Source organism: Lissotriton helveticus, chromosome 9, assembly GCF_964261635.1.
Source record: "Lissotriton helveticus chromosome 9, aLisHel1.1, whole genome shotgun sequence".
NCBI lineage: Eukaryota > Metazoa > Chordata > Amphibia > Caudata > Salamandridae > Lissotriton > Lissotriton helveticus.
This window is the reverse complement of record NC_136070.1, coordinates 1,154,707,542-1,154,732,218: the sequence shown is the minus strand read 5'-3', so window position 1 is coordinate 1,154,732,218 and position 24,677 is coordinate 1,154,707,542. Positions and strand designations below refer to the sequence as shown.

Below are 24,677 nucleotides of genomic sequence, written 5' to 3'. Positions count from 1 at the left end.
ATTTTGTATATCTCTTCTTTTTAACTAGAAAGGGGAGTGTGGAGCATAAGGAAGGTGAAAAACCAGAAGATGATAAAAAAAAAGCCAAAGAAGCGAAGGTAAATTGAAACTGCTCTCACGCATTCTCTTTATATTTACTTAAATACATAGGGGGCTATTAGGATGGCGTGCGGACTTCCGTCCGCCTGACACCCTAGCGGTGCTGGGACCGACCGCCTGTGGTGTGGCGATCCCGCCCCGACGATTAGGATGCGGTGGCATCGACCATTCCCTGCATTGTGGTGGGCGGTGCTCGCAGCACCGCCATCCACAATGCTGGGAATACACTGCGTGCTTGTCATGCACAATGTGACAGGCACCGCGAAGTGCCTGCCACCGCGAAGTGCATGCCACCATGTCCATGACAATGCAGGGGGGGTACCATAGGTACCCTCCATGTGCACCTCCCTGATTCCCTGGGGGCACGCAACGGGCCCCCGTAAGACAACTCTGCATGCCTTTCCGTAGCGACATGTTTCCGCTCCCATACTAGTATGGCTGGCAGTGTCTAGTAGACACCGCCACCATAATAAACCCTTTTCCGCCGGGTCGGCTTTTCGACCGGGCGGAAAAGCGGCGGGCGGTCTTACCGTCCGCCGCGGTACCCCTTGTCATACTAATGTGGCCGGGGGAAATGGGTGGCAGGCGGGGAAGGATGTAGAGCAGATCACCACCACCATGCGGGCGGTGGCGATCTGCCCTACGTCCTAATGACCCCCATAGTATTGTGAATTTCAGTAACCACATTCATATAATTAAGGCCATGTGCTGAGTGTTTGTTTTTGTTTTATCACATATAGTGCTAGGGTTTGTCATCCCCATTGTGCACAAAGTGAATCCCCGAGGCTCTCACATGCCTCGAGGATTGAGATATGCTACATATGGAGGGTAAATCTATCATGTTTTATGCTTGTGAAATGCCCAGATGTTTTTGCTCCCTCCTCTGCATCATCACAATAAGTGTAAGTTGCCTTCCATGAGGATTATCCTGGCAGCCAAATCACCCCATGTCCTGCCAAGCAACATGTCTAACCACTAATCATCAGCATGACCTTACTTCTACCACCATGCTGATACCCTTCATTGGTTCGCCACCAGTATTATAAGCTACTAGTACAATGAGCTCAGAAGGATATGGTGCTATCATTGTGTATGAGTATACTTTAGAGATGTATTTGTGTAAACGAATACAGCTCTTTTCTGACATTACCTCAATAGCTCCTTAGCTTCCTAGGTATTGTACATGTCAATATAAAACAGTACAATTGTTCTTGTACATCTTTAATGTATCGAAATTTAAGAGTGTTATTCGAGTTTTGCAAAGGTTTTCAAGCAACTTGCAAAATATGATTTTAAAATAATTTGAATCACTGCTAAATGGTATATGTTAAAACAGACAACCCTTATACATCTATGTTGTGTCTGTTTTCATGCACCTGTATTTTTTTACTGGTGGGCTTTCTCAGGACCTAGAAATGTGCTTGGGTTACAAACCAACATTATATCCATTTTATTGATTGAAGCTGGTATGTTTATGCCTCAGCATCACGTGTGGCAATTGTTTCTTTTTTTTATTAGCAAAGTAAAAATTCTATTGTATAATTATTTTGCCATTGTCGTAGATTGCTGTTGAAGAGGCTCAAGAAGAAAATAATGATGAGAAGAACCCCTACCCAGCTAGTGAAGTACCTGGTATGCTAATAAAGCTGAATAATGTGTCTGTGCTGTACACTAAAATTCTATTTCTTGTTTGTATTCAAATATGTTATTTTAGATTTAAATGTGATGCAGAAGAGTATGCTCTAATGCACCAGTTTACACTGTACATATATTGGTATTTAAATATTTCTATCTATTTAGAATTTGTGCGTTCTTTCTAATTTTGGTGCTGTTCAAACGATCTGCACACAACTTTTTCCCAAAAAACCTCATCTGATTAGGTTTGGTATGGTAAGTTGAATGCAGATGCGACAAGGAGCGGGGTGAAATGAAGGGGTGTAAACAAGTGACTTTTCACTTTTTAATCCCTAAAGGAATCTTTGATTTCTGAACTTGAAAATAATTCCTAACAGAATAACTCCAAACTTACCATTAAACTACAACGTTACTCAAAGAACTACCCACTCACCTGGTATGGTATAAATAAGTTATCTAGATCTCATGAAATTAGTGTTTAATAATATTTTTGGTTGAGTTTAAAAGAATTGGAAAGTTAGAAATATCTGGTTATTAGTTCTCTGACTTTCCCCTGACTGACTCTGAAAAAAAATTCAGACCTGATTGGACAAGTGAGCTTTTTCTCCTTTTGTGCATTATGTGTACTGACTACAATTAAATGTTAACATAACGAGGGTATCTTAAACCTTGTTAGGAACTAAGGGGCAGATGTATCAAGGGAATTTTTAGTCGCAAACGCTGCGATTTGCAAAAAGCAGCATTTGTGACAATAAATTTGCAAAGCGAGATGTATGTGTGAATTCGCATTGCAATATTAAGGAATCGCAAATTTTGCGATTCCTTGATATTGCGTAAGCATTTAAGGAATCGCAAATTGCGATTCCATAAATGCTATGTGTGAAGCACCCAAGTTGTGCGATTCCTAATTAAGAAATCGCAAATTACCACCAACTTGAGGTTGGTGGTAATTTGCGATTTCTTTCACAAATGCACTTTTTGCCATTTGTGAAGGTGCCATGTGGTGCACATGTATGTATGCCATATGCGCACACATATAAATTTCAGGGGTGCATCAGGGTGTCCTTATGACACCCTTGAAATTATTCTCAATTTGCGATTCGCAAATTGAGAATCACAAATTGAGAATAACTTCCCATTCATTTCTATGGGCCTCCTTGCCCATAGAAATGAATGGGAAATTATTCCTTAATTGCGAATTCGCTATTTGCTATTTGCAATTAAGGAATATTTAGAAATCGCTAAAAAATTGCAATTTTTTAGTTACATACCATTTTGCAATTCTCAAATAGGGATTCTCAAAAAATCGCTATTTGAGAATCGCAAATAGGTATTTTGATACATATGCCCCACAAGGAGTAGAGCTGTCTTAAACTTGACTATACAGTGCAACTTGAGAAAGTCCATTCAGTGGACAAGATATTTAGCATGACATAATCCGGTAAGATTTATGGTCGCTGGATATACAACCTAAGAACAATATCAATGAATACTAGATTTCCTTAAGTCAATGTCGTCTGTCCCTTTTGTATGCTGTAGACTGCTTGAAGCATGTTATGGTGTGCACTACTACCATAAGACCATAAACGCTCGTAGTGAATCTGTGCACTCCTGCACGCTTAATTTTACAATGATTAGCTACTTAGTTTAGGAGACATTGAAACCACTGCAGTTGGTACTAGCCCTGTCATCCGTGCACGAAATGAAATAAGGACCCATAATCCCTTCTAACTTCAGATTTTCGGGGTTTCGCATATCTGCGGGTACAGGTCTCCAAGTCCTTTCAGCATAATGAGGCATCCTCAGAATTCCTTAAGCCATCCTTGTGTACCAATGACCATAGAATGCCCCTTGCAAAAGAAATACACTGGTATCTAAAAAAGTAATTAACTCTTCAGCATATAATTGACATACAGAATTTGAAACATTATAATGCACTATGAGTGTCCACCATGCCTTATTTTTCGTTATAATGTCAGTGCATGGGAAGTCCTACATTTTTTGTAAGCTGTTGCATTCTCAATTTGCCTAGATTTGCAGAACGGTGTAGTAGTAAGAGACCACAACCTATCTATCCAGCACATTTCCAGTCCCATCAAAGAACCTAGAGGCCCCCCTTTTTTATTTGCTATACTTTGACATCTCCCACCAGTTACTGGCTTTCGTAACATATATGTTTTGTTTGATAAATTTGCCCCTTGGTCCCTCAGAATAGCATCAGCTGTACACCTTTCTCCCAATGAAGAGCAGCCATGCCCACTTTTTATCTAAATGCCATGTTGAAATGCCCAGTCTTGTTCACAAATAGCTCTGAGGTACCTGCAAGGCAACATATGGTGCTAAAGGAAACTACCAAAATAATAAAATAAGTATTTCTGTATACTACATGTCCTGAATAGGACTGACTTGTATTCTTCCCTGGTAGAACATCGGCTCCAGTGGGAAACAACTTGAAATGCCACTGCTTCCAGAACAAACAGAATAACACCATGTTGTTGTTCGCTAGACATAATTAACTATAGAAACAAAGTACAGGCAGTATGTCTAAGGGGTAACAAGAAATGGTACGTGGAATATCCATTCTTATTTGTGATTTAACCCAGAAATAAGCATGCATTATTACTCTAAGGAGCAAACATAGTTGACATCTAGAAACAGACAAAACTGTGCAAGGCCACTCACTCCTATCGATTGCTTTCATGAAGCAGCACTTGAAAGAAAAAGAGGAATTAAATGCCTTATGGGTCTCAGTAAATCTAGCTGCTGAGTGAAATATGTAAGGTGCGTTCATATCCTAATATGTTTATGTTTAATTTGAAGTGGGTGAAGAAGAGGAAGAGGAGGAACCAGAAGTACCAACTGGCCCTCGTCCCCGAAGGATATCGGAGCTGAAAAAGGAAAAGATCACACCTATTCCTGAGGGCAGTTCCTTTTTCATTTTTAGCAATACCAATCCGTAAGTAACCATCTTTACCTATCTGTTCTTTTTAATTTTCAGATTTAATTTTCAGCTTATGAGACTCAGATTTTTGATGTGGAATGTAAATAATTGACACTGAATTAAATTTACTGCCAGTAGCTTATCACGTCTTCCTTTTCAGTACCATTAAAGAACACCTTTCTGGGACAAATATTTTCACTAAAATGCTTAACAATGTCATCCTTGAATTTAAGTTAATAGCCATGCCAAAGTTACGTTGGCACAACATTGCTTCAGATATATATGTGTGTGAAGATGGTAATTCATGCTGTGTTTTTTCGCCCAAAGTTTAGATCAAGATTCTAAGAAAGCTAATCCATTTGTTGTTCATGGGAGGATGTTAGAGGGTGAATATACTGGAGAAGGGAGAAAATACATATGGTAGAACTAGCGAAGAAGCAAGAAAGACACGTAGAGATAATGGGAAAACATAAGAGAAAGGAAAATATATACAATACATAACTATGTTACATAAAATCGACATAAAAGTAAATTAAATAGTAAAACATACAAACATAGATCTCAGGAGGCTAGAGCTGCCTACAATGGAACTGGGGAATCAGGTATAAATCCGGTCCTCCGCTCGACATCCTGTGATTCTGGGCAAATCAAGAAACTGCCCTATTCCTAAAATAAATGTATAATGTCTGGTTCTCATGTTAAGCACTCTAATGCCATTGGCCCAAATCAGTGCTACATAAAATTGCAGGAAATTAAAAAACTAGTAGATAAATGAGACCAATGTACTATAAATATATATGTGTACAAGAAACTATGAGGGCTATTCTTGCAGGAATGTTGTCCACAGAACACTTCTAAGTTACTTAAGCTTCCCCAAAGTAGTTATTTGACTGACACACTGAGATAGTAACTGTTTGAATGACAAAGAATCCCTTCTGCTGAGCCCAGTGACGCTGTTTGCTGCCCAGATTGAACTGGTGGGAAAACATAAGAGAAAGGAAAATATATACAATACATAACTATGTTACAGCTATGAACTAGTTGAACTATGTTACAACTATGAACTGCTGCTCGCCGCTCCCGCTGCGCGGGAGCCGCTTCGCTGTGGGTGGACCCACCAACCTGAGTGCGCTGACCGTGCTTGTCTGCCTGCTTGCCGAGACTGCTGACGGGTGGAAGGACGACCTGAGGAGGCTGCAGGGGTAGCGCGGCAGGGACTCACTATCCCAGGAGTCCCTGCATGACCACGTGACATCTGGTCAGCGCCCCCCTGAGTGCCCCGCCCACCACCGGCAGACCGGTAAAAGGAAGCAGAACTGCTTGCTTCGTGTGCCCCTTCTGCTGAGCCCAGTGACGCTGTTTGCTGCCCAGATTGAACTTTGCTGCTCGCCGCTCCCGCTGCGCGGGAGCCGCTTCGCTGTGGGTGGACCCACCAACCTGAGTGCGCTGACCGTGCTTGTCTGCCTGCTTGCCGAGACTGCTGACGGGTGGAAGGACGACCTGAGGAGGCTGCAGGGGTAGCGCGGCAGGGACTCACTATCCCAGGAGTCCCTGCATGACCACGTGACATCTGGTCAGCGCCCCCCTGAGTGCCCCGCCCACCACCGGCAGACCGGTAAAAGGAAGCAGAACTGCTTGCTTCGTGTGCCCCTTCTGCTGAGCCCAGTGACGCTGTTTGCTGCCCAGATTGAACTTTGCTGCTCGCCGCTCCCGCTGCGCGGGAGCCGCTTCGCTGTGGGTGGACCCACCAACCTGAGTGCGCTGACCGTGCTTGTCTGCCTGCTTGCCGAGACTGCTGACGGGTGGAAGGACGACCTGAGGAGGCTGCAGGGGTAGCGCGGCAGGGACTCACTATCCCAGGAGTCCCTGCATGACCACGTGACATCTGGTCAGCGCCCCCCTGAGTGCCCCGCCCACCACCGGCAGACCGGTAAAAGGAAGCAGAACTGCTTGCTTCGTGTGCCCCTTCTGCTGAGCCCAGTGACGCTGTTTGCTGCCCAGATTGAACTTTGCTGCTCGCCGCTCCCGCTGCGCGGGAGCCGCTTCGCTGTGGGTGGACCCACCAACCTGAGTGCGCTGACCGTGCTTGTCTGCCTGCTTGCCGAGACTGCTGACGGGTGGAAGGACGACCTGAGGAGGCTGCAGGGGTAGCGCGGCAGGGACTCACTATCCCAGGAGTCCCTGCATGACCACGTGACATCTGGTCAGCGCCCCCCTGAGTGCCCCGCCCACCACCGGCAGACCGGTAAAAGGAAGCAGAACTGCTTGCTTCGTGTGCCCCTTCTGCTGAGCCCAGTGACGCTGTTTGCTGCCCAGATTGAACTTTGCTGCTCGCCGCTCCCGCTGCGCGGGAGCCGCTTCGCTGTGGGTGGACCCACCAACCTGAGTGCGCTGACCGTGCTTGTCTGCCTGCTTGCCGAGACTGCTGACGGGTGGAAGGACGACCTGAGGAGGCTGCAGGGGTAGCGCGGCAGGGACTCACTATCCCAGGAGTCCCTGCATGACCACGTGACATCTGGTCAGCGCCCCCCTGAGTGCCCCGCCCACCACCGGCAGACCGGTAAAAGGAAGCAGAACTGCTTGCTTCGTGTGCCCCTTCTGCTGAGCCCAGTGACGCTGTTTGCTGCCCAGATTGAACTTTGCTGCTCGCCGCTCCCGCTGCGCGGGAGCCGCTTCGCTGTGGGTGGACCCACCAACCTGAGTGCGCTGACCGTGCTTGTCTGCCTGCTTGCCGAGACTGCTGACGGGTGGAAGGACGACCTGAGGAGGCTGCAGGGGTAGCGCGGCAGGGACTCACTATCCCAGGAGTCCCTGCATGACCACGTGACATCTGGTCAGCGCCCCCCTGAGTGCCCCGCCCACCACTGCCTCGCCTATAACAACAAGCGAGAGTCCGTCTTGCGGGACGCAAGCGGGACGCCGGGCGAAGCCCGGGCAAAGGGCGGGCCGTCTGTGGCCGTCCGGGGCCAGCAGGGGCCGGGACGGGCCATCCCCATAACACCTCTGGTAAGCCTGCGGATCATTGTGTAGAGGGATCACATTAATATATTTAGCTGTGCTAAGAAATTGTGTATGTCTACATACTCCCCAATGGCTACCCGTTCAGGTAGATGCTCAAGGAGAGGGGGGAACACCACGCTGGGGACAATGGATAATTTTATTACCCGTGCGGTTTCCGTGGTAGAGAAGGAGATTATCCTTGCGGAACGTAGATTGTCATGCGAATACCTGGCACACAAACGATCTTCTATGGGGTCTCTTGCACAGGCTAAATCTCCTCTCAACAATGTTATGCCAGTTGATTCTAATACTCCACATAACCATAGCGATAAACAACCATGTGCCATCGATTCAAGATCGGCTAGTGACTTTTTGGAGATTGTACCTGACCCGGCACCCCAAAATAAAACATTAACTAATGCCGGAATCAGAAATGTTTCAAATGCTGAAACCACAGCACCATCGGACTTGCCCCTAATAATGATACATGATGCTCCCTCAGACCATACCGTCCAATCACCCCCAAAAATGACAGGAAGGGTTGTGGCAAAAAGGAGAAAATTGGTTACACCACGCAAAGCCTATAGACTAAAAGTTTTGAAAAGAATTCGCAAAAACTACACGAATGTGGGAGCCTCCTGTAAAGCAGTAGCCGATGACCCTACGAACAATGGGACAGAACTCGGTGAACACCCGGAGAGTCATCAATCGAGAGATCCTGTTGATACTGCTGTGACAATCGATTTAGTTAACAACTTTACAGACTTACCAGCTTCTGAAATGTTGATGGAACGGATTCAATCCCTCATGATATCTCTACTGTTGCCAGTAACAGAAAAATTGGAAGGGTTATCAGACCGCTTGGACAAATTTGAACAAACATCTCTGGATAATTTCTTTGCCATAAAAACGCTGGTAAAACTTCATGCAAAGATTGGTCAAGAATCTGTAAGAACTGTGAAAAGCCCAGTAACAGCTAAACCAGCTCAACCACCTTGCCCAGTCAATAAAAATAAGGCAGGGGATCCAAGCAGGTCTAACACTGTACTGGGAGAACCGAGTACGGAGTCCCGGAAAGATCTTCCGATCAGTGATATATCGCGACTGGCCGTTCCACCAAAACCAGCCCCACGTAAAATAAATCAATCTTCAAACTCTACCACCTTAGAAATAAGGGTGCCTACTAAACCAACTAATGGAATGATACCTACAGCCATTAGTAACAACATCAATGCTCAAACATCTGACTGCAGCATTGACCCTCAGGTGCCTAAAAGGGTTCCTAATGCACATCTTCCACCAGGGTGCCAACCGTACGTGGTAGTTCTCACTGGGGTTCCACGATTGAAACCGAATAAAAGGGAGTCTTATGACGAACTAAAAAACAAGACTTTATATTGGCTTAAGGAGAATAGACCACTACCCTATACAGTTAATTGTCAAGTCATTCAAGTCCGAAGAGTTAGCTGGGTGGGAACAAGATCAAAAGACATTGAAGGGGATTGTGTTCTGGTCAATTTTAAAGATCCCTCTGTTGCTCAGCTCGTATATAGCCAACAGTCACGAAGTAACAATAGAGGAATTGGGACCTGCGATCTTAGTTATTTTTACCCAATACAACGGAAACAAGATAGCAGAGTATTACAACAGCCAGGCTCATTGGCCAACAAATATTCCTTTTTTGACCCTCCAACCCCAATTGGAAGAATACCCCCAATAAATCCGGGATCGGACAACAACTGGTCATGGTTGGGCCATTGACAAATAAATGATGAAGTCGAACCTAAAGGCTTGTTTACCCATTCCTTCAGTGAGGATAAGTATGTTGAGAACACAAACCTCCAGCTAGAACAAATAGGAAAAATATCAAGAAGAAAAGTAAATGTCCAACAAGGGCCAGCTTTAATTGCTGAAGGCAGCATTGAGGGTCATGGCTCACTAACATCATCATTGCTCAACAAAGTACAACGGAACCAGAAACCTGTGCTGGCACCCATGAACATATCCAACGAGGGTGAACTTTTGATTACAAGCCAACCAATCAACCAAGAACCTTGTAAGCCCAACCGTGATTTAAAGATACTGTCATGGAACATCGCAGGGCTGACTAGAAACCTGTGCGATAGAAATTGGAGCTCCTTCATGGAGGAACATGACATTATACTTTTGCAAGAAACATGGGCTATTAACATTGTACATAGACTTGGCTTTAAAACGTTCTTCAAGGGAGCAATTGCATCAGCAAGAGGTAGACCCTCTGGGGGCCTAATAATTTGGATAAGCATATCTCTGGATGTTGTTGTATCGCCCCTGCATTTTGTTTCTAATGATTTACTTGGTGTTAGGCTAACCACTAGGAATTTGGGAGACATTCATATGATAAATGTCTATAATAGACCCTCCCCACAAAATAAGGTTTCAATGGTTATTGAACAACTTAGTTCCTATCTAGTTAATTTAGAGCCTGATTCCAAAGTATATATAGGCGGGGATTTCAATTGCCAGTTCGAGCCCATAAATGGGCTCGAAAAACTATTGGGAAATGAAGACAGAGCACTTGACATCCCCTCCTTAGATAATGTAAAGTATGTAAAATGTACAGTGGCTGCTATGCAAATATACGAATTAACTGTATCCCATGGACTACGGGCATGTAACGGTCGATTAGACCCGGATAAACCGGCTAATAACACCTTTAGCAAGGGGTTGTCTAAATCCTTGATCGACTTCATGCTAATTTCAACTAATCTCTGGTATTTACTACTGGACTTCAAGGTCGGGAACAGACCAGAGAGTGATCACTTTCCATTACAGCTAGGGCTATTGTCTGACCCTTTTTTAAAACATGATAGCAGGATGGAAAGTGAGAGTGGGGCAGCCGAGGTTGTTGTCTCTAACAATAGGAAGGCAATTAAATGGGCCCATATCCTAGCAAAAGAAGAGACACTCTTGGGAATTTATAATACCTTCTCAGATATCATCCCCCAATATGAAAACGTAAGGTTGGGATCCCAAGATGTCCTGAATATGCACTACCACTTAATGGAATCTCTAACTCCCCTCCTGAGTAAAAGTTATACAAACAAAAAAGTTAACAGAAACAGGCAATTGGAACTAGAGACGCCATGGTATAACAATCAGTGTCTCTTAGCCAAAACAAATCTAATTATTGCTGTGAAATCTAAAGACCAGTTGAGGGTTAAAGAATGTAGAAAAGCATATAAAAACCTTATACAAAATGCAAAAAGGGAATGGGATGAGCAAATCTGGGAAGAGCTCCTGAGTGCCGCCAATAGACGTGACCAATGTACCTTCTGGAATTTAATAGCCAAAAAAAACAAAACAGGTAGCTCCAATAGGGATTTTTTTTTGGACGAAAAGGTCTGGTTTGATCATTTTGTGGTTTTGTATGATCAGGTAGGGTTTCCTGTTGAATATAATGAGCCCGGGCCTTCCATCCAGTGTACCAATCCTGTGCAATTTAGCACCAAAGAAACTCTGTGTGCTATAAAATCAATAAAGGCAGGTAAAGCCCCAGGTCCGGACAAATTACCCGGCGATTTATTTACCCATAATATTGAGGTATGGTGCCCTTACATAAATTATTTGTGTAATTCAATCTTACTAGGAACCCCGATCCCTGAAACGTGGAAAGGGGCTGAGATAGTAACTATTTTTAAAAAAGGGGATCGCTACAACCCGGGTAATTACAGACCAATTAGTTTAATTGATATTTTACAAAAAATCTTTGCCAGACATATTTTAAATCGACTTTTAATATGGATTGATGAATCTGAGATCCTTTCCAAATTCCAAGCAGGATTTAGATCTAAGACTAGCACTGTGGATCAAGTGTACAGATTCATGTGTATATACTGGAAATATGTTAAGATAAAGAAGTGTAGTATATATGTTGCATTCATGGACCTACGCTCGGCGTTTGATCTTGTTCCTCGCCATTTATTATGGGAATGTTTACAGAAGATGAGTGTCCCGGATGAATTGTTGATTAATCTTATAAAATTGCATACTGACAACTTTGCTAAAGTAAGGTGGGGAAGAAACGGAGAACTTACACGATCTATTCCAGTGAAAAGGGGGGTGAGACAAGGGTGTGTATTGGCCCCAACCCTCTTTTCCCTGTTTGTAAATGACATTCCCCACTATCTAGCTCAATGCAATCATGATTCACCTAAACTGTGCAATGAGGTAGTCACAGCACTATTATTTGCGGATGACACCATCCTAATATCCCAAACCCCTAAAGGCCTGCAAAATCTAATTAACAAATTCAACAGCTATTGTGTAAAGAAGGGGTTAGAAATTAACTCATCCAAAACGAAATATATGGCAATCAATCCCTCCAAATCATTCAAGAAGAACCTGGCCCTAAATAATACCAAACTTGAGTATGTAGACTCTTTTGATTATCTGGGCATTAGGCTAGACAGTAGAATGTCTTGGACAAACCAACTTGATAAAAGCAGGTTAACACTTAAACAGAATTCACTCCCCATCTTAAAGATCCATGGTGGAAGTACATCTAAAGCTATAACTCCTGCGATAGAAGTGTTCAAAGCAAAAGCTCAATCTGCTGCCTTGTATGGGGCTGAGATTTGGGGCCTTACTGTAAAAAAACATTTGATGTTGACGAAAATATGTTTTTTAGACGTCTACTAAGACTGCCTGTAAGAACACCTTTAGTGCCAGTCTACCTAGACATCAACTTAAAGCGTACAGACCTCTTATGTTGGATGCGGCCATTGCTTTATTGGGTGAGATTATGGTCTACCCCGGAACTTGCTGATTATAGAGCTGGTTTATTGGAAGTTAGGGAGTTGGACTTTTTTAACTCAATTAAGTGGCTGAGACACGTACGCTACTGGTTCACAAAAATAGGCCTATCACACTTCTGGGAAACACCAGCTATATCTATTAGCTCGCCAAATATTTGTAAAAATCAAGTAAAAACTGCCTACTGGAATTATGTAAACACACATGTATACGAACGTGCTACTGGTACACTAACGCAAACATTTTTGCATTTTAAGGACCACCCCTCATTCGAACATTTTATGGACGAAATTGAGCCACCCCTGGCTAAATCTGTTTACCTCAAATTTAGGTATGGGGTTCTACAGATCAAAGCAAATACGTGCCGGTGGGGAGGAACAAGTAAAGATCCTTATTGCACTTCATGTGACCTAAAATCGAAAGAAGACGAGGCTCACATCCTCTTCTTTTGTTCGTTATACGTATCATCTCGCAAAAAATGGATATTACCCCTTTGTAAAAACCTGGGAACACGTTCATACAAAGAGGCAGAGCGTATACTTAGATCCTCGAACAGTAGGTTAATAGTATTTGGGTTGAGTAGGTACCTCCATGGTGTTTGCATAATTAGAAAGAAACTTGGAATTTTACTGTAGAAACAACATGATTTTAATTCTCTGGCTTTTAAATATTTATAATTGTATATAATTGTTCTTAATAATTGACTTGGTCTAGTAAAAAACCCCGGCATGTATAATCTCCTTAAAATATATGATCAATTAATTATCTCACAATTGAATCTTGCACCTACTTGTACTTTTGCACATATGAATGTTTGTAAAGTTTAATGATTGAACAAATTTTAATGATAATTATGTGTACTATATGCATGTTGGCTTTATGACAAAGTGTCGAATAAAAGCTTTTACAACAAAAAAAAAGACAAAGAATCCAAAGTTCTGATGAACCTACTTAATTCTGAGAAAAAAGAAGTGGTAGCAGTGGCCCCAACAAGAACTTGATGGTGGCCCAGTGTTCTTTACGCCCTACCTACATAATTGCTACGGTACTATTATATAAAGATTATATAAAATAAATCTCTCATAGAAATGAACTCCCGAGGGAATGTGAAATGCTGCATGATTAGTAAAAGTTTAAATTGAGGTGCTAGCTTAGTTTTATTTACTATTTAGAGACTTCTGTCCAGTGGAAATTAGATGCTTTGTAATTTTAGATAAAATAAAAATTAGCAGGAATAGTACTAGTTCAGTAAAGATAGACTGGTTATAGCCCAGAGCCACTCTAACATTATATTCACTGATTTAAAATGCTAATAAAAATTAGCACCAGCAGAGCCAATAAGTACAGCCTTGTAAAGCTGGTGAGATTATTTTTTTTGCAAGCATTTGCCACGACAATAAAGAGAAATACATTAAAGAAAACCTTGCTGCCATCTAGAAGTGGTGGGCACAGGCTTGCAGTATAATTTTTAATTGTGAAAATACATTAATTAACACAAAATAACTTTAAAATAAAAACATAAGCATAAGTACTTCTCAACAGACAGCCGTAGTTGGAATTGGTATGGAAACCCTTTTTAATTTCAATGCAGATCCCAAGAAAATAAGATACTTATTCGTGCAAAAAAAGGTGTGATTGTGGTAAACCTGAAATCATTTTCTTGGTATTTCACCTTGACCCGCTCACATTCCCCCCTATTTTGGCTGACTTGTTTATGGAGGAATGAGGATTATATATTTTACCCTCGCTAACCAGTGGTAAAGTGTATGTGCTCTCCCTTAAACATGGTAAAATTGGCATACATCCAATTGCCACATGTAATTTACTTATACGACCCTAGTAAATGGTACTACAGGTATCCAGGGTGTGTAAATTGAATGCTACTAATGGGCTATAGCACTTACTGTGCTACCCACTAAAGTAGCTGTGTAAAAAGATGTCTAAGATCTGCCACTGCAGCCTGTAGTGCAGTCTTAAACTGCCATTAGGACCTAACAAAATAAACCTTTTGCCTGGTCTAATATTTTCTTTTCAAATGTTATAAGTCACTGCTAGAATAGGCCTTAAAAGGGGCCTTAAAGGGGCATAGGTGCAGGATATGTAAAAAGTAGGACATGTATACTTAAGTCGTTATTCACTGAACCAAAGCTATCTCTTCCATAGGCAAACACTGGGTTACCTTATTACATTTAATAAGTGATAACGATAACTTCAGTTTGGGAAAATCTTATATGGCAAAGATGTATTTTACGCTCCTATTCTAAAAATGCCACATTTAGAAAGTTCACTAAAGTATGCAAAAAAGTAATGGATGAAAAGCTTGAATTAATCTCAGCCAATCGTAATTACTCAGGGCCACATTCCAGTTCATCGCTATTTTGCACCCCATGCCACCTCAGTTTGGATCCAGCCATAAGCAAATCAACCAGACCATGCTCCAATAGGAACAATCAGGGCAAACTGAGGGAGAAGAATAAGTTGCATATTCCGGGTCCAAACTGAGGTGGCATGGTACGTGAAAAGCAATGGATTGAGAGGTGGCCTGAGTGACTGCCAGTGGTTGAGATTATTTCCAGCATTCCAACAATCACTTTGGTGTTTATTTTGCATGTCATGGCCTAAATGTGCTGGTAGAACCTAGATGTTGGCCCTGGGCTCACTGTGTCAGTGGAACCGATCTATACCTGGCTGAAGAGCCCTAATAAGGGCAAAACCAGCCCTGGGTTCCCTATGTTCCGGATCAGGAAGGTGGGTCGCAGTTCGGGCTGGATTGTTCCCATGCAGAGCAGCCCTGAGACTGATTTACATATGACTGGGACTAAACTGAGGTGCCATGGTGAGTGAAAAACAATTGATTGGGATGTGGCCCAAGTGATTGCCAGTGGCTAAGGTTAATATAGTCATATCATCCATCACCTTGTTTTTACTTTTAGAACGTTGCTATTTTTCCCCTAAAGAAAATATGCCTTTTAGTGAGTGTGTAAGGTCAAATGACTGTAATAGCTCTCCTGTGGTGTGATGAGTATTATTTCCAGACATAGGGACAAAAGGGCCTTAGGTATGGTGCAAGGTGTTCCTCTTTTGAGCAGGATGTCCTGGAGAGGTTGTGCTCAGCCCTTAGTCCTTCCTGAGCTTCAAAGGGTAGCCTCAGGGCAGTGCCCACTCCCTTCTGACTTCTAAGGGCTGCCTACACTGCAACTGACACATGAAGCTCACACCTATGCCTACCTGCCTTTAACCCCCAGACAATTTTGAGCCAAACCCAGGAAAGTGGAAAGGTTAGACAAAGGGGGCATCCCCATCCACATGCTGGCACTGGGTATAAGAATGGCGCCCTCAAAATCTCTCTTCAGAACATTCCTGGACCTTTTGAAGATTCAGATGAAGGACTGCCCTGCTGTCTCAAGAAGGAAGACTAGACCTGCTTGCTTTGAACGCAGGACTTCCAGAAGTGACCCCCATGGGTCAGTTGGCTGACCTCCTTTTTGAGCTACAGAGACACAATTCCAGAGGCCTTCCATGCAACTCCCCAGCTGACCAGCACTAACTGGACCTGCCTAAGCCTTTCTGCGGGTCTCGGAAGGGACGAGCCCTGCATCCCAAAGAGGTGCCCCCCCCGTCTTGGACTCTTAACTGCTATCATCATGTACTGCTCCTGCTTCAAATCTGCAAACTCTGCACTCCAGGTGAAGATCTAGAAGTTTGGGCGACTTCACAACTGCCAAACTGCAACTTCTGGCGTCAACTGCCTAGGTGAAGTTCCTGCGGCAATGGATCCTTGCATTAACAACGACCTCCAGTGTGAAGCTCCAGCTGAGATGCCTCACTTGTACTTGTACTTTGAGAAAGCAAACTCTTCACTGAAAAGAACCTGATCCCTGCATCTGACCTATGCTAATTACTATCAACCTAAACTTATGTTTTTTTCCAATTTAGTGAAACCAGATAATCACAAGTGGCACTTAGTGCTTCTTGATGCTATTTTTACCTGAAAGTTTGGTTGTTTTGGTGTAATTTAGTTTAGTAGCTTTCACTCCAATTTTCTAAATTGCTTTGGAATTTTTGTGTGTTGTGTTATCACTTTATTACTGTTTGAGTGCTGCATTAATACCTTACAAGTTGTTTCCCAGTTAAGCCTCACTGCTTTTGTGCCAAGCTAACAGAGGGATAAGGACAGGTTTATTTTGTGACTTTTGTGGTTTTCCCTAACAAGGATTGTATTTATGACTTGAATCGAGCTCTCACTCCCCTCAACTAATAACACAATTTCTTACCTATTGGTTTTGAAATAGTTAAATTACTGGAAATAAACAATTATTGGCAACACAAAAGATTAGCCCACTAGCCCTGGCACTGCAGTTCACTTATTTTTAGGCAGTTGAAAAAAGTGCTGTCTTTCACAGTGCAAGAGAGCAAGTTGCTGTACTGACTTGACCGATTTCCCCATGCTATACGGTGCATTGAGTGGAAACAAACCGTGAGTGACAATTGAACAGGCCAGTGACTGAAGAGAGCTCACTCAAAGCCCCTCAATGTATGTATTTATGTGTGTAATTTTTATTTCTAAATTATTTTTATGACATAAGGCTGGCATACATCTCTGGCCAGACCTAACAGTAGAAGCTATACAATGTAGACATGTATGCACGAGAGGAAATAATCAACGCTCTCAACACCCATCTCCCAGATGCCACATCCAACCCAGAGCTGGCTGTGATGAACTTCTTCCAGTGGATCGCAAAATACGCAGACACAATCATCCCCACCAAGTCAGCAAAATCCAAAGGACCTGCTAAAAGAGTTGGCCCATTGAAGAGCTAAAATCCACCAAACACGACTGCCAGCAACTTGAAAGGAAGTGGCGCTCAGGCAAAGAGAGAGGAGAAAATACCACCTTTAAGGCAGCACTCAGCCATTACCACCAACTCCTGAAAGAAACAGAGAAGAACGCCCTAGCAGATCACATAGAAGCCAGCACAAACCACAGCAAGGAGCTGTTCACCATTGTGAACGAGTTCTACAAACCCTCAGTCGCTCAGAACAACATCACACCCTCCCAAGAACTTTGTGACGCCCGGGCAGACTTCTTCTATGACAAGAATTCTATGAAAACTTCAAATATCAACTTGCCTCAGTATTGGAACTTTCATAGATTCCCATGCTTTGTATCATTCCCCGTCGTCGGACTGGGAGTCTCGGTAATAAAAAAATACCATAGTAGTAGGCACAAAAGAGAAAGGAAAGGCCTAGGCCTCATTCCCTTTTGTAGCATATCAGCCTCTTTTTGTAAAAGAGACCAAACTCTAGGCGTCAGCCAATCAGAAGAGCCTCACCCTTAGAACCTTCCTGAAGGAACCTCAGAGCCTCAGATTTTCTACCGCACGTTGTGCTAGGGAGTCTCCATTGAGCTCTGCTCTATTTTCAACTCTTTCTACAACATTTCTACAGTTATTTCTTCAGGATTTTCTTCAGATTACTTCAGCAAACTCTCTCTTTCTTCAAGATGTCTGAGGTTGAGAAGAAGAAAGCCCTTTTCAAGCCCTGTTCCACCTGTGGGAAGAAGAGGCTTTTTGTGGAGGATAAACACAAGGATTGCATCTACTGCCTTTATCCAGATCACAAGGCAGAGGAGTGTAAGATTTGCCGCACTCTCTCCACCAAGACCTTAAGAGATCGTGCTGGAAGGCTTCTTACATGGTTGCAGAGGCAGAAGGAAAGGAAACATGGAGTTTCCAGTGATGAGGAAGAATTGGCGTCATCTGCTTCCTCAAGGAGGTCAGTGAAAAGGGGTAGAAGTTCCCCCTCTTCCTCTGTGGGGCGCCCCTTAAAGGCTTCAAAGAAGACCCCCAGGGAGTCTGATGGCCGGGGTTCAGGAAGTTCCCCTCACCACAGTGGGACTGACAAGGCAGAACTGGTTTTGCCTCCTAAGGGTGAGAAGACAGACCCAGCCTTCAAAAAACCCTCCTCACATTCTTCAGAGAGGAGTTCCAAGTCCTCTACGACGAAGACTTCGTCGACGGTGGCTCCGTCGACGACGAAAATTAAGCCCAAGATTCAGTTGGCCCCGTTGACGGGCTCGTCGACGGGAGCGTCGACGACGAAACCTCTGGGCTCGTCGACGGGAGCGTCGACGGGAGCGTCGACGACAAAACCTCCGTCGTCGTCGAAGAAAAGCTCGTCGACGGCAGGGTCGACGGAGAGTGTACCAACGTCATCGTCGACGAAGACGAAGACATCGTCGACGAAGAAACCATCATCGTCGACGGTGATGGCGACGACGGCAGGGTCGTCGACGACGGTATCGACGACGGTATCGACGACGGTCATGTCGTCGACGAGTGCATCGACGACGACGATCATTTCTACATCGACGGCGGGCTCGTCGTCGGTGGCGTCGACGACGACATCAGTGATTCCTATATCGTCGACGAGGATTTCTCCTGCGCCGACGGAGCAACCGACGATACTGGCTGCGGAGAGACGGGTGACGATTTCTTTGACAAGAATCACGCCTGAGATGACGTCCCCGAGAAGGGTGACCTCATTACCACCTACTATGCTGTTGGACCAGGAGGACTCTGAGGGAGACGGACAGGATGTTTTTGAATATGCCAATAGTCCATCTCAGCTTCTCATCAAGAGCCAAGACACAGATTCGGAGGAGGCGTATGTACAAGGCGGGGGCGAATATCAACAGACAGCCCACTCTAGGAACTATGAGCCACAAGACATGGTTTCGGTTCCGACAACATTCCTGTATGACCTGCACAAGATGCTGCAAGACTACAAGTCGAAAGCTGACAGACCAGTACCACGTAGGTCTGCTCCATCATCACCTGTGAGGGGCCAATCATCTATGGTGCCTCCAATCCACCCGATACTCACTACTCCTCAACCGCAGCGGCCAGTGCCTCAGGCTACGTCGGAGCCAACCGATGATCCGGATGGGGATCAGAACGAGGATGATGATGTGTCGTCAGTTGATCCTCAGGACTCAGATCAGGACGGTGATGAATACAATGATTACATCATCCCAGATCAGACTTCGCCTCATCAGGACTTAGGTGATTCTCCTCCCGCTGACATCGGCAGTTTTCATCAGCTGATGGAACTAGCAGCTGGAAGATTTAAATTGGTCCTGCCAGCTCAAACGACGGACTGTTTCTTATACGATTTTAAAGAAACTCACCGTAAAACAACAAAGTCGATCCAGATTGTGGATCATTTATGGGAGGAAGGTTTGAAGACAATGAAGAACCCAGCGACGGTGGTCCCTGTGCTACCGCGCTTGGATAAGAAGTATAAGGCACCAGAAGATGGACCAGCAGCGCTAACAGGGCATCCCAAGCCTGACTCTGTCATCTCGCAGGCAGTGCAAAGGAAGTCACGGAACCCTTCTGCTCCATTGACGGCCCCTCCTGACAAGGATGGACGCCGGCTGGATAACACGGGCAAGCGGTTCTCATCAATAGCTAGCCTTCTGATTCGAGCCGCCAATGCTTTAGCAATATTGGGACGATATGATCGCCAGTTATGGTGCGATGTAGCTCCATATTTGGAACAACTCCCACCGGAGTCAGGGCTAGAAGCGAAGAAGACTTTGCAAGAAGGTGAGGCGGTTTCTGTGGAGATCATAGACTGTGCCATGGACATTGCCACAACGGCCTTTCGTGCTTTGGCAGGAGCGGCAGTGTTGAGACGCCAGGGATGGCTGAAGGCGACTTGGTTCAGACCAGAAATCCAAAATAAGGTCCTTGATCTGCCTTTTGATGGCGAGGCCCTCTTCGGTAAATTGATCGATGATACTCTTCAGGAGATCAAGAAGGATACCGAAACAGCTAGATCGCTGGGAACCCTCCAGTATCGCAAGACTCCGTTTCGGGGTGCGAGAGGCAGAGGAGGTGGTTACAGAGGTTCATACCAGCAGCAGCAGCAGCGTTATTCTTCGAACAGCTCTGGATACCAACCAAATCGCCAGTCCTATCAGCAAAGACCAGGGCAATCTTCAGGTTACTCAAGACCTTACAACAAGGGCAAGCAGGCTGCCCGTGGACGGGATTTGTCCAAACGCCAATAGCGGCCTCCTGGCTCTGCCTACTGTTCCCTCCTCCAGGAGATCTTCAGTTGGAGGCAGGGTATCACAATTCCTTCAGAACTGGTCCCAAATTACATCGGACCGTTGGGTGCTCAACATCATAAGACGAGGACATACTCTGGAATTTATGGAAGTACCTCCACCCAGGCCCCCGGCACTAATTCCGTCAAAACATCTGCGTCTCTTTAGACTCGAAGCCCAACAAATGCTCCGCAAAGGGGCGATAGAGCCGGTCCCCTCCAACCAACAGGGCCAGGGATTCTACTCCAGATTCTTCCTGGTAAGAAAGACGCTGGAAACATGGCGCCCTATCCTGGACCTCAGGGAGCTAAATACCTATCTCATCTCCCTGTCCTTCCGGATGGTGTCCTTACAGGACGTCTTCAAGATGATCAGCCCGGGGGACTTCATGGCCACGCTCGATCTGGAGGACGCGTACTTCCATGTCCCGATTCACCCAGCACACAGAAGGTTCCTACGCTTCACAGTAGCCAAGAGCCATTTTCAATTCAGAGTTCTGCCGTTCGGCCTTCGCTCTGCCCCAAGGATTTTTACGAAGGTGCTGGCACCGGTGGCGGCATTTCTGCGAAAGCACCACTTCCAGGTCTTCCCTTACCTGGACGATTGGTTACTAAAGGCCCCGACCAGAGCATTGGCGCAGGACGCGGTGCAGGCTTGCACCAATCTGTTCCAAAATCTGGGTCTCACCTTGAACAGAGACAAATCCGTGCTGGTGCCCTCAAGGAGAGCACGGTTCCTAGGAGCAGTGTTGGATTCAAGGCTCTCGAGGGCTTTTCCGACTCGAGAAAGGATACTGAAACTGCAACTATTAGCTCAAAGCCTTCGAAGAAAAAAGTGTCTTTCTGTACGCAGCTACAAGTCGCTGCTAGGGGTGATGTCATCATGTATTCCCCTGATTCTGCACTGCAGATTGCGGATGCGTCCCCTGCAGGAGCAACTGGACCTTCAGTGGCAGCAAGTCAGCGGATCGTTCGACGACAAAGTGATTGTCACTCGAGAGATGAAAGAGGCAGTACTTTGGTGGTCGCATCAAGACAATTTATGCCAAGGTCTATCCTTCGCAAACGTCCCATCACCTCACATACTGACGACGGATGCGTCATTGGAGGGATGGGGAGCAGTGATGCAGGATCTACAGATCAGCGGCCATTGGTCTCCAAGCGACCAAAAGCTACACATCAACCTGTTGGAGCTGAGAGCGATCAGGCTAGCGCTTCAAGCCTTTCTGCCACGTCTCCAGGGTTCACAGGTGCTAGTCCGGACGGACAACACCACGGCTATGCATTATGTGAACAAGGAAGGAGGTACGAGGTCACTTCCCTTGTCGCAAGAGGCTCAACAGATTCTGGAATGGACAATTCTTCGCGGAATTTCTCTAAGGGCGGAACACTTACCAGGGGCACTAAACGAGGGCGCCGACAGACTGAGCAGACTCACTTCTGTCAGTCACGAGTGGGAGCTGAAACAACAGGTTCTGGATCGGCTCTTTCAAACATGGGGCACACCAGAGGTGGACCTATTTGCGACGCCAACCAACAAGAAGTGCCGAGCCTACGCCAGCAGGTTCCACCATCAAGGCTCATTAGGCAATGCCCTCTCAATAGCCTGGACGGGGAGATTTCTTTATGCGTTTCCACCAATTCCCCTGATTCCACGCCTCATTAGGAAAGTGAAGACGGAGCCATGCAAGCTGATCCTTATAGCCCCGGCATGGCCGAGACAGTTTTGGTTCACCGAGCTCCATCTGCTATCACTAGTTCCTCCAATAGGTCTGGAGGCTGTTCCGGATCTCCTGACAATGTCCGAAGGACAGGTTTGGCACCCGGATCCAAGGTTATTACACCTGACGGCATGGCTCCTGACCAGCGAGAATACATGAATGTCCCTCTTTCCAAGGAGATCAAGGACATCCTTTCCCAAGCAAGGGCGCCTTCAACGAACAGAACATACAGACTTAAATGGAGAAGGTTCTGTATTTGGTGCAAAAAAGAAAAGGTTGATCCGTTCACCTCAAAACCTCATCAACTCCTACCTTACCTACTCTCGCTAGCTAAGTCTAATCTGTCTCATTCTACAATCAAGGTCCACTTGGCGGCAATTTCGAGATTCAGAAGATCTGATTCTGGTCCTTCGTTATGGTCTTCAAGAATTGTCAAGCAATTCCTCAAAGGCCTGTTCAGGGTCTTTCCCCCAGTGAGATCTCCTCCTCCGACGTGGCATTTGAACTTAGTCCTGGCTCAACTGATGAAGGGTCCTTTTGAGCCGATTCACCGCTCAGACCTGAAATTCTTGTCATGGAAGCTAGCTTTGCTCTTGGCCCTCACTTCCGCAAGGCGAGTGGGGGAGTTGCAAGCCCTTACTATCCAGAAACCGTTTTTGCAGTTCAAAAAGACCACAGTCATCTTGCGGACGAACCCCAGGTTCATCCCCAAAGTACCTACAGACTTTCACCTAAATGAGCCAGTGATTCTAAAAACATTTTTTCCGAACCCAGTCACTCCAGCGGAAAAGACATTGCATACTCTGGATTTACAACGATGTCTCAAATTCTACATTGACCGCACCAAGGACTTTCGAAAGTCTACGCAGTTGTTCATTGCCTTCGGCGGTCCGAACAGAGGTCTTCCTCTGTCCAAACAAGGGATCTCCAGATGGATTTCAAGTGCTATTTTGCATTGCCACAAGATAGCAGGAAAACCTCTGGTGGGCAGGATCTGTGCTCACTCAACGAGGTCAGTGGCGTCCCCTACGGCCCTCTTTGCGGAGGTGCATATCAAGGACATTTGCAGGGCTGCTACCTGGAGCAGCGTGCACACGTTCACTAAGCATTACTGCTTAGAGTCATTGCAACAGGACGACGCAGCAGTGGGCCAGGCTGTCCTGAGGAACCTCTTCATGTGATTGGTGAGCTTTCCTTTCTATCCCACCTTCCATGGGTAACACTTTTTGTTCTTTCATTTCTAATGTTATGATGTACTTCTTTACAAAATGTGTTTTATGAGGTTTACTGCTTGCTATTCTGATACAAAGCATGGGAATCTATGAAAGTTCCAATACTGGGGCAAGAAAACAAGTTACTTACCTGTAACTTTGGTTCCCCAGTATTGGTAACTTTCATAGATTCCTATGCGCCCACCCACCTCCCCGGGGAAAGCTCAGCCTTCAGCAAGTATGGTGTCTAGCACACAACGGCTACGAAAATCTGAGGCTCTGAGGTTCCTTCAGGAAGGTTCTAAGGGTGAGGATCTTCTGATTGGCTGACGCCTAGAGTTTGGTCTCTTTTACAAAAAGAGGCTGATATGCTACAAAAGGGAATGAGGCCTAGGCCTTTCCTTTCTCTTTTGTGCCTACTACTATGGTATTTTTTTATTACCGAGACTCCCAGTCCGACGACGGGGAATGATACAAAGCATGGGAATCTATGAAAGTTACCAATACTGGGGAACCAAAGTTACAGGTAAGTAACTTGTTTTCTTCCCCCACCATTGATAGCATTAGCCTGCTCACACCCATGAACACAAATCCCGAACACCTGCTCACCCATTGGGACCCTCTAAGATCTCAAGCCACAATCTCCCTTATGAACTCAGTGCACTTGGGAGTACCCACGGACCCCTGTCCCCACCATGTCTTCAACCTCGAAGCAATGCTATTAGCAATGAGCTCCTTGAGGACCGGAAATGCGCTGAAGTAAGGCCCCTCCTGAAGAAACCTTCCGCCAACCCAACAGAACTGAAGAACTCCTTGTTGCACTTCCTGCTCCCCTTTTCTAGTGAAGTTTCTCAAGAATGCAATCAACCAGTACTCACTGAACACCTTGAAGACAACAACCTCCTGGACCCCTCTCAATCTGGATTCCGAGTCAACCAGAGCACCAAGACAGATAAGGAACGTCATGCAAGCCGCCGTCTCCAGCAGGCTGAACTACAGGCACACACTCTACGTAGGACTCTCCACACGCCTCCTGAAGAGACTTCAGACAATACAAACTCATCGGCAAGACTCATCCTCGACCTCCCCAGACAGACCCACATCTCCCCATCTCAAGAAGCTGCACTGGCTACTGATACAGAAGAGATGCCAGTTCAAGAT

The 24,677-nt window shown here is 45.2% G+C and overlaps 1 protein-coding gene across 2 annotated transcripts in view; it reads left to right on the top strand.

Annotated features, from left to right (window-relative positions):
• CACNA1D (calcium voltage-gated channel subunit alpha1 D) overlaps positions 1 to 24,677 on the top strand; it is a 1,365,963-nt gene that overhangs the window by 778,773 nt on the left and 562,513 nt on the right. For both annotated transcript variants that reach the window (XM_078661595.1, XM_078661596.1), the window contains exons 17-19: positions 29 to 98; positions 1,662 to 1,731; positions 4,555 to 4,690. In XM_078661595.1, the coding sequence (XP_078517721.1) occupies positions 29 to 98; positions 1,662 to 1,731; positions 4,555 to 4,690 (276 nt within the window). The remainder of the gene's footprint in view (positions 1 to 28; positions 99 to 1,661; positions 1,732 to 4,554; positions 4,691 to 24,677) is intronic.